The sequence below is a fragment of the Ambystoma mexicanum genome, chromosome 12 (assembly GCF_040938575.1).
Source record: "Ambystoma mexicanum isolate Mex_15411 chromosome 12, UKY_AmexF1_1, whole genome shotgun sequence".
Taxonomy (NCBI): Eukaryota; Metazoa; Chordata; class Amphibia; order Caudata; family Ambystomatidae; genus Ambystoma; species Ambystoma mexicanum.
Window position 1 is genome coordinate 477,837,538 of NC_090936.1, and position 13,532 is coordinate 477,851,069.

Sequence of the window (13,532 nt, forward strand, 5' to 3'; positions counted from 1 at the left end):
CCTGGCTCTGCCTGCCCCTCTCCCTGGCTCTGCCTGCCTCTCTTCTGCCCCCCTCCCTGGCTCTGCCTGCCTCTCTTCTGCCCCCCTCCCTGGCTCTGCCTGCCTCTCTTCTGCCCCCCTCCCTGGCTCTGTCTGCCTCTCTCCTGCCTCACTCCTGGGCTCTGCCTGCCTGCCTCACTCTCGGGCTCTGCATGCCTCACATCTGGGCTTTGCCTGCCTCTTTCTCTGCTCATCTATCTCTATTTGTGTTTATCTGGCTCTCTCTCTAATAGGTTCATTGTACACCATGTACAACAAGGATCAGGGAATTGCCAGATGAGAAGAGATCTGTGTAAGCATTCCACGTATTACCCTAAGCAAAGTTATAAGGGTTATGGGAGGCATGAATGTTTTTGGTTAAGAGAAAGAGGTGCCTTACAGCTACATCCTTTGTTCTTGCAAATTATTTGCTATTCCTCCTGTCCATCTTGGTAGTGCTTGCCTACCAGGGAAGAGGGGGATGGGTGAATTGGTTCTACTACATGTTGCCTTCATGGTTCATTGGACACTGATGATCCAATTTCCATTCCCCACCATTCACGATCGCTTCTTGATATATCTTACTCAACAACTATGGCAAATGGTAAGTACCTGGTACTGCAAGCAGATACTTAAAAGGGTTTCTCCAGTTACTTTAGAGGAGGCTTGTCCCATTTTCCTTTGGCAGGTGAATCCCGCATGTAAGGCCCTTATTGTTCATATGTAGTGTTATCGACTCTCTCTCTCTGGAACAGATTCCAATGTAAAGGGGTATGGCATGCCAGGGCTTTCTTCAAAACGGTGGGTGACAGTGGATGCTGGCACACAATTCTAAACCACTGGAACACCCCTTTCGCTCCCATTATCTAAATCACCATAAAGTACCAGATTGGATGCCAAACAACCAAAACAACCCTACAACTGCCACAGACCACATCCAACAAGCCACCTATCTGCCTCACTAACAAGAGCACTCTACAACACCTCGCTTTGATGTCTGCCAGGCCCTTCCCTTCCCAGTACCCTTAGTCTTATGTCTCCTCAAAGCAGCTACATCCTTCACCCTCACCTTTCCACCGTTTAACCACATTCGAACATCCCTTACTGACAGCGCACTTAGGCCTAATCAACACCGCTAAGATGCGTGTTCTTCTCTTCAGCTCTATCACTTCCCCACCACCCTCCACACCCATTAGCGAGTACCACCACCCAAAGCACGCTTAACGATTTCAATCCTTGGGGTAATCTACTCCCAAGAGACCATGCCAAACCTAGAGAAGCCACCGACACAGGAACTGGGTACTTTGGACCTGCACCCATCAACACGACGTGGTTTGCCTCTCCCTCTAACAACTCTTCACTTACTGGGCCACATGTGAGGCCAAAAAACATGTCAACATGGCTCTCTATAAGACCACTATAATATTATTATTATTAATAACGTTTGGTGCTTGAATAAGAACACAACATGAGTACATCTTTGTCACAGAGAGATGCTAAAGTGATGCTCACTTAATGATCCTGCATTGAAGAGAATTTTACTGTGTAAGGAACCTCACCCACTTTACTAATGGATTCATGTTTTCTCTTTCCAGGATGGGTCCTGACCTTGGATTGAATGAGACCCTGAAAATCATTGGAATTGACCAAAGAGTGAACGCTACATCTTAGGAAAAGATGCATATTGTCATGTCATCCCCTAATAGCTGCTGCAACTCCCTGAACTCACTTCTGTACATAATTACCTGAAACTGTGCTATTAACTACAGCAGGGAAGGCAGCAGTGGTGGAACTGTGGCTCCTGTATGGTCATCTCCCTATATGATTTCCCAATGTGCCCCCTTTGCTCACTGCCCTGATCTAGACCTCCAGGGGAAGTGAGGCTTTTGTGACCATCTGCCAGAACTATACAAGCCCGGAAAAAGCTTGGGGACGGGACTGTTTGCTCATAGGTGATCCAAGCTTTAAGTCCCTGATACTGGAAGCCCTCTGAGACCCGGACTCTTGAGGGGGGGAAAAAAGATATTTATGTAAACCAGCTGCGATGTAAAGCCGCTCTCTGATGGCCACTACGGGAATCTGCAGACTACACGGTTACCAACTAACCAATCCCAGAAGGGAATTGCTTTGATGGCAGAACATAGGCTGTCCTACTGATTTGTTTTAGTGACTTTCACACATATCTCACTTTGACCGATGAGCAGGCAGAAGGCCTTTTTGAAGATGCGTCCCTCTAATTGGATTAAGGGAAAGTGTTGTTTTTAACCAAACCCTGGAGGCCATTCCTTGGCTGGGATGAGATTTGCTGAAAGTTGGTTGAGGGATCCTTGGGATGGAAGAGAAGTTTGCTGTGTGCTGGGAGCCTCCCCCGTTCAGCCCACAGTATTCATTCATAGGATGTGCGTAATCATGTTTGTTGGTTATCTTCTCTCGAGCCCTCTGACCACCTCCTGCTTGGGGACTCCTCTTTGTGTGACCTCCTCCACGGCTTCCAATTTCCCTTGAGCCGTATCCTACTGTACAGGGATTAATATTATTTTGTCACCATTGTAAATATTATTTATTAGCTATCTAAAAGATTCTCTGTATTCCATCACCGCTATTTCAAATTACCAAACGTTCCAGCACTGCCGTCTGATTAGGGAATATCTTTAAGGGGCCACCGCTTTAACCCACACACAGAAACCATTGTCAAAGAAAATATTTGTATTGTGAATCCTCCTGGCTGGGAGTGCAGGCATACCCCGTCGGGCACATGGCATCACTGCAAGAGCATACACATACTTGCGCACTCCTCAGTTTACCTTACAGAGCATATTCGTAGTGCAGATACTCCCTGCAGTAAGCAGCACACGGGGGTGGTCCCCGGGACACTTCTTTAGGTGCGGCCTAGATATTTAGGGTGACCAGATGATTCCAGGTTACCGGGACACCACTTTCTAGTCTTCATTTTGCAAACAAATGCATTCTGGAAGTTCTGGCCTTGATTACCTTCAATGGAGCAAGTTGGACTTAAGCACCGGGAACCAGTTATTTGTCAAAGGAAAGCCCAGTACTGGGAAAGTGGTGCCCAAGGCATCGGGTCACCCTATGGATAAGGAATGTAGGGAGCGGGGTCTTGCAATAGTCGGGCATATACCTTGTAGTGTTCAGAAACGGAGACTCTCCTGTTCCTAGCTGTAACCAGAGATCTGTTTTTTTTAATTAATGTGAAAAATTGAAAAAATCATGCCTTTTCTTTTGTAAAAAAAAATGTATAAATCATGAAAAATAATATCCTGTCTGTGTTTTGAAGACTATTTGTTTTCTCCTGTTTTGTTTCAACACATGATTTGTTCTGTTTGTCCCTTTTGGGGTCAGCATCAGCAACCTCAACATTTCCCATTTAATAATTCCCTTTGCCTATTTTCATTCTTTTGCCCAGAGAGTATTTGCACCAACTCACTGTAGGGCAACATGATGCAGAACCATTAGCAGGACTGATCAAATCATTTCTTCACTCAAATTACCAAGCAGGTTGGGACAATGAGTTTCACATGCTTGAGAGTTTCCTGTGTGCCTGCTATTGCATACATTGTTTTTGGTAAATCTCAACAAAGCCTGCGGTTGCTTTCACATTTTTAAGCTTGAGTATTACAGGGAAAATAATACATCATGTTAGGACTGGTAGGGACAGAAAGCCGACATTTAATACCCCAGGCTGTGACTCTGCCTAAAGCATTCGGCCAAAATTGGACCAAACCAGTTGAACATCCAGTGGCTGGGTACGAAACAGCCAACCCAGAATCTGCAGAGTGACTATCCGACTAGCCCAAAATGATAGGTGCATCCTACACAGCTGTCCACTGAATGGCCAAGATATTTAATAAATTGCATTCAATAGTGATTTGTTTGCTGAATTGCCATTGGTCTTATTTTGTTAACACCCTAGGCTGTTGCACATGTGTCTCAACGCTCCTGAGTCTTTTACTCTGGGTTATCACATGAGGTACTTCTTTAGTTGTGATTGCTAGGAAGATGGGGTACCCTTATGTAAGAAACCCATCTGTTGAGGGGGGAGTGCATCACACATTTTCTCCTTCACTGGATGCTGAGCCACCATAGGTGTGGCCCTCAGTCCTTATTGATTTGTGATGAGAAATGGCAGTGTGCTTGGGTGGCCTGAAGATGCCTCTTGTGTAGCAGGATCCATGGTTTCATTTCTTTTGGAAGCTGCTTAGCCGACATGGGTGGCTCAGTGCCATCGGCCAGATCTATGAGATGGGAGTTCATGTAGTGCAATTACCGCCTGGTGTCTGATGCTGGCTCTTTAGGAGGCAACATCGTTTGATTTCGGATGATCAGTTCTACCTCCGACAGTCTGGGGTCATTGCTCTTTGGGGCATCTTTATTGTTGTTGAGGTCTATCCGAGCATGTGTTTTAATCTTTTTCGATGACTATGCTACCATTAGAATTGTGATATTGCATTATGCATGGTACACATCACTTTTGCCGAATACGTTTTTGCTACATTTTTTTGTTGCTGTTTATTTTTTTTTTACCATACATTGTAGATGGTATATGGGCTGGGAGAGGAGGGTGTGGGGGTCTCCCCCAGTTGTTTGTGGTTAAAAAAGAAACAATTGTGTTAAATTGCCATTCAGCAAAAAATGCAGCAAACCCGTATGCAACGGACATTCTCGCTAAAGGAAAGTCAGAAGGAATGTGGTTTCCTTCTTAATCCTCCTGATCAACAATCCTGCTGTCTTTCAGTCTTCTCCCTTCTTATTCTTCACTCTTTTCTACCGAGTTCTGTTGAGAAGGTTGCATTTTAATTGCCCCTTTCCATTTCTTCTCTTGTCATTCGTCCTGTTGCATTTCTCAGTTCCCCCTCTCTGCTTACCTTCAAGTGATCAGACTGTCTGGGAACATTTAGGGTGCACATCAGGGCAACAACTAAACTTGGTTGACTGAGCTTGTAGCAATGCAATGCAAAGACAGCATTTAAAAATCGATGCTTGGGAAACCTATTGATCCTTAAAATAAGGGTTTTAGAAGGTTGACCAATGACCTGCTTCCAGCTATGCGCTTAAGTTATTCACAGAACAGGAGTCATGTTGAAGTTGTAACTTTTGGAATTTTACGCAGATATGTGAAAATGGTTTTAGTTTCATGTAGATTAAGTGTCACATCTTTACTCTGACCCCAACTGGGATCAAAAAACGATTTGTTGTGCAGATCGCAGAACTGCCACCATTGAATTTAATCTAAAGTCCTAGGCGTGGAAGGGTAGTGAGCTGTCTTGCTGTCTGGTACATTGAACAGGTCGGCTTTTTTAGTTCCACCTCTAACATTACTCATGAGTTCCCATGTTCCCTTTGCTGGATTATGCAGTACCGATTCCGGTAAGCGTAGCTGGCTAGTAACACTGTTAAATTTACATTTCATATTTTTCTTTGGTATCCTTCGACAACAATTCTGCTAAATATTAATGGACCAATCCGTGTCAGTGACTCTCTGCATGTGAGGAGAAATAAGATACATATTGGTCTTGTTAGTCACACCACTTACCCAGAAACTCCTCTCCACGTGACGAGTTGCCTTGGTCTTGATTTGTAAGGCAAATCTGTGGTGAAATGTGCTTTTGTTCACTTTGTGTGTGTCTCGCTGCATAAACTCACATCTAGATATTTCGAAACACGCCCATTTGTGGTTGTTGTCGCTGGTTTCGTGAATGTTCTCATTCCTGGTGGATATTACTGTGTCCTTGCAGATGTGCTACTGTCTGTCAACTTGCACCTTCCTGGTTGGAGCCACTGTATGTGTGTGCATATGTGGATTTCTGGTTGGTATCACTGTATCTAAATGGACATGCTTGTCTGGTTGGTGTCCCTGTCTCTGCACATGTGCCAGCCAACTCTTGGCTTTTTGGATGTGCGTTGCATCTGCAGAATTGTTAGTTGCCAGGCTACTGCATGGTGGGTGTCACACTATCTCCAGTGATGAGGATCTTTCATTAGTCTGACTTTGTCGCTGCAAGTATCCCTTGACATGTACCTGTGTGGTTGCAGTCAATTCTAATTCCTATCGATATCCTTATGTCTAGTGGGTATCGTGTCTCTGTGGACCTGTTGGTGTGTGCTTGGTGTCACTGATTCCAGTGTCTGATGTGCCCCTCTGTGGGTGGTATCAATGTATCTAAAAGAGACCTGCTGATGTCTGATTCAAATCCCTGTACTTCTATAAAACTGGCAGTCTGATTGCTGTCACTATCCTTGCATTCATGTCAGTATTTGAAGACCTTCTCTTGCATGTCTGGTACTACTACTTGTGGGCACGTGTTCCATCTTAATGGATACTGTATCCCTGCGGACATGTGCCAGGCCTGGTCGGTGTAGCCTCGTCTTTGCAGTAGTGTCTTTGTGGTCTTTCATAGACGCATTGCAATCTCTCTGTGAACTGTCCCCAGTCTGGCAGAACTTGTGTTAGAGTATGTGAAGTTGCACCTGCTTTGTGGGGTCTTCCCCCCCTGCTCCTGCAGTTATTCTTGTATCTGGATGGTGCATCTACTTCTCTGCTGACCTGTTCCATCATGAGTGGTGCTTTTGCATATCTGTATGCATGCCCCTGCATGATTGGTATTAGTGTACCTCTAGGGACAAGATCCAGACTTGTCAAGCTTTACTTTTACTGCATCTCTGTGCCAATACCCTTTTGCTTGGTGTCAACACTTTCTCTGCAGAGGTGTCCCTACCCCTTCTGTGTCCCTTTATTTGGACATGCTTCTGCCTGATAGGTTTCATATTCTCTATTGAGTAGCAACTTTCTTTTTTTTAGTTCTTTACCATTTCTCTTTGAGCCCTCTCTGTGAACATTCTCCTGTTTCCTGGCTCTTTGCTGTAGACCTAGTGCTGTCTGGTGTTCCTGCCTCTCTATGGAGACCCTCCTTTGTGCCTTATTGACTCCTGTGCGGCCGCACCTTCATGGAATTGCTGCTTTGTGTTTGGTATTGCAGTTTTTGAGTGGCCATTCTTGTGAACGGCAGCTCTAGGTCTGTGTGCAGGCTCTTGTTTGGTTGGTGACGCCATGTTTTTGTGGCTGTGATTCAGCCTGATGGACCCGGTAGGCTAGATCTCGCCTGGTTAGTAGCCTGGCCTCTTTGTAGGCTCTTGCCTCGTTACTGTGGCTATGACTCAGTGGACATGCTGCTGCCATTCAGTGTTGCAGAATCTCTGTGCACACAGGACTGTCTGGTAGATCTTGTCTTTGAGTCTATGGACATGTTACTGTCCTGTTGGCCTTGCCATATCTTTGTGGACGTGGTGGTGCTTTTTAGCTCTCTGTGTTTGAGGACTTGGACGTCAAAATGTCTTTGTGGAGATGATGTTATCTGGCTTTTGTCACAAAACAGGTGCAGCTAGGTTGCCGAATTATTGCTCTAGCGGTCACTACATGAACATGCTTCTGTGCAATTAGTGTTTTTCAAAAATGTTTTAATAGTTTCACTGTAAAATGTTTACCAGCATTGAAATAACATGATCTGGTTTGTAGATCATTTGTAGTCTAGTAAAATATAAATGTTATTTTTCATGTATTGTAAATAAATATTTTCTTTATAAAAATCTGTGCTTGCATTGTCCATCTTTATGAAATATTTCTGCAAAATCATAGTGTCACGCTGAAAGCGGGCTCTACCTGGTTTAGCAAATGGTCTTGTGTGGTTCCGGGAGTCGAATGCAGTGGCTTGTCCTGGGCGGAGGGAGCTTTTGGTGTTTATGTGTGGCGGCAAGAAGGAAAGCCCTGAAGATTCAATTTGCCCATTCATTTTGGCTTAGAATATTTTTCATAATTTTCAGATACATCTTTAATCCAAAATTAAATGCAGTAAATGATGGAAAAAATAAAAACTGTGACACTGTGAAGGACATTTCGTGTTGTCTGTAAGGGGTAGACTCGCCACATGCCACACACTACAAAGTCCTTTCCAAAATACTAACTGGAAACAAACCCATACCCATACTCTTATGAAGGGAAACACCAGACATTGAATATTATCAACTTAGAACTGCCCAAAATCAAACAGTCACTGCTCACCAAGAGCCGAAACTTGAGTGACATTTCAGCAAACGGACTAACCTGTAATCATGGTGTGTAAGGGAATTAGTGTTACGTAAATATGTTTATAGATGTGGTGTAAATCTCTCAGGAGCTCCTTATGATCACATGGAAGATTAGCAAGCTCCTCACTTCCAATTTCTGTTGCAGTTACCATCTACCCACCATCTACTGGTGGGATATGAAGGGCAGACTGTGTAAAGATGACATCCTCCGTCATGTTATAAAATATAGCCTACAGATGGGGAGAAACAACACTATGATTGTTGTGAAAATTCGCTAGGTATAGTCACTTCGCCCCAAGGAGGAGCCCTTTCCAATGATGCCAGGGAGGTGCAGCCGCTACCTAATAGCCCCCCTAGGGGTGTAATATTGCGGGAGAACCTCATGGGGAGGGACTCCCCCTCTCGGGATAAGGACGATCACTTTAGGTACAACACGCTACATAATCTCACTACCTCCCATGCCTTAGACCCCCTCAATTGCCAACCATTATATTGATAGTAAACCAATGTATTTTCTGTGGGACTATGAGTACAACTAAGATCGAAAGTACTAGGACGAAGAAGAACATTAAAAGCATAAGGATTACTGAATTTCCTGGTACTGAGACGAGATGGCTCACAGGAGGCATGAGGAATACCAATGAGCCCATTACAGCAGGTGTTGACATTATGCTAGGGCGGAGCAAGCCCCATAAGAAGGAAAGCAAAGAAGACTCAAGTTCTTCACCTTCCTTCCTGGTGAGAGAACTCAGGAGTTCAGAAGTACGTGGTGGAACTGAGGCAAGGATTCTGTAGAGGACACAGGCGAGAAGCTGAGCGAGTCTTTGACGTGTCTTGTGTCAGCAGTACCGAGGTCAGCTGCAGATAGGCGAGGTAGTGGCACGGCCTCCTCCAGTAGGAGGTGGACCGCGCGCATCCCTGAACGGTGCAGAGACTTCAAGAAGCCTCAACACGCAGAGCAGAAGCAGAGAAGAAGCCGACGGCTGCATGAAGCAGGAAGGAGACCGCCCCCCGTCCCTGGAGAGACCGGTGCCATACGAGCAAGTCTCAGAAGGTGACGGCAAGCACGGGCGGACCTGTAGGGATGTGGGGGCAGTAAGAGGTTATAGCTTCAGGCCAGGGCAAATGATCTAAGTGTCTGGGACCTGAACACAAGTAGAGTGTGCATCTAAGGGAATCTTCCTTGTACCAGTGGCAGGGATAAGACCACTGACCACCATAGAAGGGTCTGGGACCCGAACAAAATGATGAGTGCATCCGAGGAAACCTTCCTCGTACTAGTGGTGGGAATACCACTAACCAGCAAAGGAGCGGGGGCCCCACGAAAGAGAAGAGTGCATCCAAGGACATCCTCCTCCTATTGGATCCAGAGGTAAGCCCACTGACCATCAGAGAAGGGTCTGGGAACCCGAGATAAGTAAGACTGGGAACTTTGTTGATTCTGTGATAAAAAAAAGGCAAAACCTAAGTGATAAAAGAACTCTCAAATACCAGGAGAACGGGAGTCATTATCCTGGTGCAAAAATCAAAGCCTGTCAAGTAGGCCGAAAAAGCGCTAGGGGAAGGGAGTCATTCCCTGTGGTATTGTAGAGTGCCAATCTATACCAGGAGAAGGTAGCCAGTCTCCTGGTATAAAAGTGAGTGCACAAAGTGCTGGAGTTACCAGCCAGAGGAAAGGAGTCATTCCCCCTGGCATTTGTGTTCATGAGGACATTTTTGCGTACATTATACCTACACCAGGAGAAGGGAGTTATTCTCCTGGGAGATAACTTTTTGTGAGATTGCTGATGGCCAAGCAAGGAAGGCGTTCCCCCTGACATTGTCTTTGCAAGAGAACATTGAGGGAACGCTACCCGTGTACCAGGAGAAAGGAGTCATTCTCCTGGAGAAAGAACTTTCTGCTGGGCAGTATTAGTTTTAATTGTAAGGGTTAGTATGAGGTTTTGACACAGCACAGTGGATTTTCATTTGGATGGACATTTTTGCACTTCGTTAAGATTTAGTTTGAGGCAGGTAACCCCCTCTCAGAGATGGGGATAGTGAGGGTTCTTTTTACGGCAGCTTCCTTCTTTGACACCCTTACAATGCCTCTTGTGACCTCCGATTTGGTGATCATAAGCATTAAAGGCTGTAAAAACGGAAGGTGGAGAACTTAATATAAGATCTCAAAAGGCACACTGCAATACCCAACAAGAGAAGTTGTAAGCAAATAAAAAGAAAGCGACATACCAAACCATAAATGTTTTAAGTGCCGGGCAATTAGTGAAGCAGAGACATGGAACTAAAAGACAAGTTTGCCCAAGCACATAACTACCTCTCAATTTCCAACCACTCTCCAAGGAGGTTGTGTGTATGTACACATTCAGGGTGACAAAACAACAGTGGGAAATGGAGGTTTGCTGCTAAACTGTGTAAGCACTGCACAGAATGTAAAGCTTCAGGGGGGGTGAAGGCAATGGGCCTCATTACGAGGTTGGAGGCAGCCATGGCGCTATTAGCGCCATGGCTGTCTCCAAACTCGGTCCGATTCCGCCCTGGTGAATGGAGAAATTAGCAGTCCATTCCGAGGTTGGCGGGACTGGTAATTCCCCATTCACCAGGGCCCTTCCCCATTCGAGCCCCCATAGGGCTGAATGGGAATAGGGAAGGCGCTAATAACGGTACCGCAAATTGCAGTACCGTTATTAGCTCGAGAGTCCCTTTGCGGGTCCCGTCCTTAAAGCCTGCTAGAAGCAGGCGTTAAGGAAGGACCAGCAAAGGGAACTCGTAGTAGGGCGGTAAGGGTTTAACGGCACCGGTCTCGTTACCGGCCAAAACATCTGGAGGGCCACAGATTGCCTGCCATTGTTCTAAGCCATGCCCGCCTATTGGTAGGCAAGAGAACCAAAGTGGGAAATCGGGATGCATCTTGCTCTAAGCAAACATGTGATACTGTGTTTGGAGTAGGTTTGTCAGAAGACTTAAATGTGAACTTTCAAGGATTCGTATGCTTGCGTTCTGTATCCATAACCGTTTCGAAAATTAACAACTGTAATTTAGCAGTATTGGCTGCAAGTCCTTGGAGAGCACATCAGAAATTGTGATTTTCTTTTTATTCTATCTTCATTATCCGGTTCTGTTGTTAACGATTGATGACTTTCCTGGAAGCAGTTGGCCCTTTGGTTTTCTTCAACATCTGTTCATGTGACCAGAGGGGAAACCTAAGAGGGAAAGAGAATCAATTTGAAGACCTGACTAAACCCCTTTTTGGAGAAATATAAGAAGGCAAAAAGGGCGAAATTCCTCCTTTTTAAGAGAAGTACATTTGGGGAAACCTGTAACCCACATTATCAAGAGGTTATCCAAAAGGAGCACAAATGCAACAAGGGAACGATTCTCTGTGTATGACATGTCAACCTGGGGAAATCTGTAACCCATATTGCCATTAAGAAGAGATCAACTGTAGTAGTAGGAGCTTTCTTCCTGGCAGGAGAGTGAACCATGAAACGGACCATTTATAGTTAGTCCTAGTAGGTGAACAGGCCAGGAAAGAAACAGTTGAGTGGAAGAAATGTGGTTGTGGTAAAAAGGTGTTGTGAAGTGACATTGTTAGCTGCACCATTTTGACAAATTGTGTCATTACCAAACAGTAGTAGTTGCGCTATCCTGACAAGAGCATTTCAAAGGGAGAATAATTGTGATGTGTTAAGATTCAGTTTGAAACTTGAGAAAGACATTGGGCCTCATTACGAGTCACCCGGTATGGAAATAATGGTGGCGGTAAACCCGCCGCCACCGTTGTTTCCATACCGGGTGATCTCGAGTCCTGCAGGCGGAGGTGTCATTCCCGCCAGGTCTGACCTGGCGGGTTTAACACCACCTGCCTGCAGGCGGACGTGGAAACACCAGCACCATCGTGAGTTGGTGCCCGTGTTTCCACTTCCCCATTCCTATGGGACCCAATGGGAATGGGGATTTACCGAATTCCGCCTCCGGAATTCCCGGGTCACCAGGGTCGTAATGCCCCAGTAATTCCGGGAATCACGGAGGCAGAATGGTAATATGAGTCCGGTGGTAACCTGTCAGAATTTCAGGCACGGTAACCGCCTGACTCGTAATGAGGCTCATTGTGTCGAGGAAAACAAATACCTTGGTTTATGAAAAAGTGTTTGTAAAAGAGACATTTGCTTTACCAGGAAGAATCATGCGGTGGAGATTCATTGCTTTGGGTTTCTTGAAAATGTGTTTGTGGAAAAGACATTTTCTTTGCGAAGTGGAAAGAGGCAGTGGATGGAAAATACATTTGTGTTGAGTTGAACAGATTTTTGTTGAAACTGAACTGGTCCAATAGTGCTCCTGAAATGATCCAGGGGAAGGGAGCCCAGCCCTGGTCACAGGGAGTACTTAAAAACTATAGGTTTGAACCTTCGTATTGTTTTGTTGAACTGAAGACAGCCAAAAATTCCTTGTACATTTGTGTTTGTATTAGTGTGAGGGTAGCTGCTTTTTGAACACTAGGTCATCTTTCTTTAGCTTTAATTTAATTAGTAACATTTGTGTTAGGATAGGTAAAGATAGGCATTTATCTCATCCTTTTTATTTGAATAAAATGACAAACATAAAGAAAACTATACTTTTGTGCACGTCTCGCATTTCTGACCCCTCATGTATCTCTGAAGTATGCTTAGATAAACTTTCCAGCACACACTTCATTCACTCAACCTTTTGATGATTCTTCGATGGTGAGCCTTGGATGAATTAACTTTGTCCAAAGTTCGGCCACATGCTTCAATGTGGGACCTGTGGTTTGATCTCTTATTTAGTTTGAGGCCACTTTCAAAGAGGTAGGATGTAGTTGCTAGAGGAAGGCTTAGTATGTTTAGGGAATGGTTAATAAACTGGAGTGGAAATAGCGGGTTGGGAGAGACTGAGTGACTGGAAGACAGAGAATGAGATTTAGGGTTCAATTTGCTTATGCAGCACTATGTGGCAAATAAAGTGATTTGACGTGGGTGAACAATACAAGTGCCATCACCAGAGATTTGAGGAGTGTGAGGGGTCAGAAATGCGAGACGTACACAAAGATAACGTTTTCTCAAGGTTTGCCATTTATTAAATGGAAAATGGTGGGATAAACTCCTATCATTCCCTATCCTAACGAGGATGTCCCTTCCTAGCAAACTAAACTAAAGAAAGATTACCTAGTGTCCAAAAGTCTCTGACCCTCACACTAATACATACAACAAAATAACACAAGGAATATTTGTCTGTCTTCAATTCAACACAATAAAATAAAAGTTCAAACTTGTAGGTTCTTCAAAGTACTCCTTGTGACTAGGGTTGGATTCTCTTCCACTGAATTAATGCAGGAATACCTTTGGAGAAGTTCTGATTCAACAAGTTTCTGTTCAGTTAAATACAAAAGATATTTTCCT

The 13,532-nt window shown here is 44.8% G+C and overlaps 1 protein-coding gene across 2 annotated transcripts in view; it reads left to right on the forward strand.

Annotated features, from left to right (window-relative positions):
• CREB3L2 (cAMP responsive element binding protein 3 like 2) overlaps positions 1–7,620 on the forward strand; it is a 230,037-nt gene extending 222,417 nt beyond the window's left edge. For both annotated transcript variants that reach the window (XM_069628753.1, XM_069628754.1), the window contains exon 12: positions 1,614–7,620. In XM_069628753.1, the coding sequence (XP_069484854.1) occupies positions 1,614–1,689 (76 nt within the window). In that variant the 3' untranslated portion in view covers positions 1,690–7,620. The remainder of the gene's footprint in view (positions 1–1,613) is intronic.
• The last annotated feature ends 5,912 nt before the right edge of the window (positions 7,621–13,532 follow it).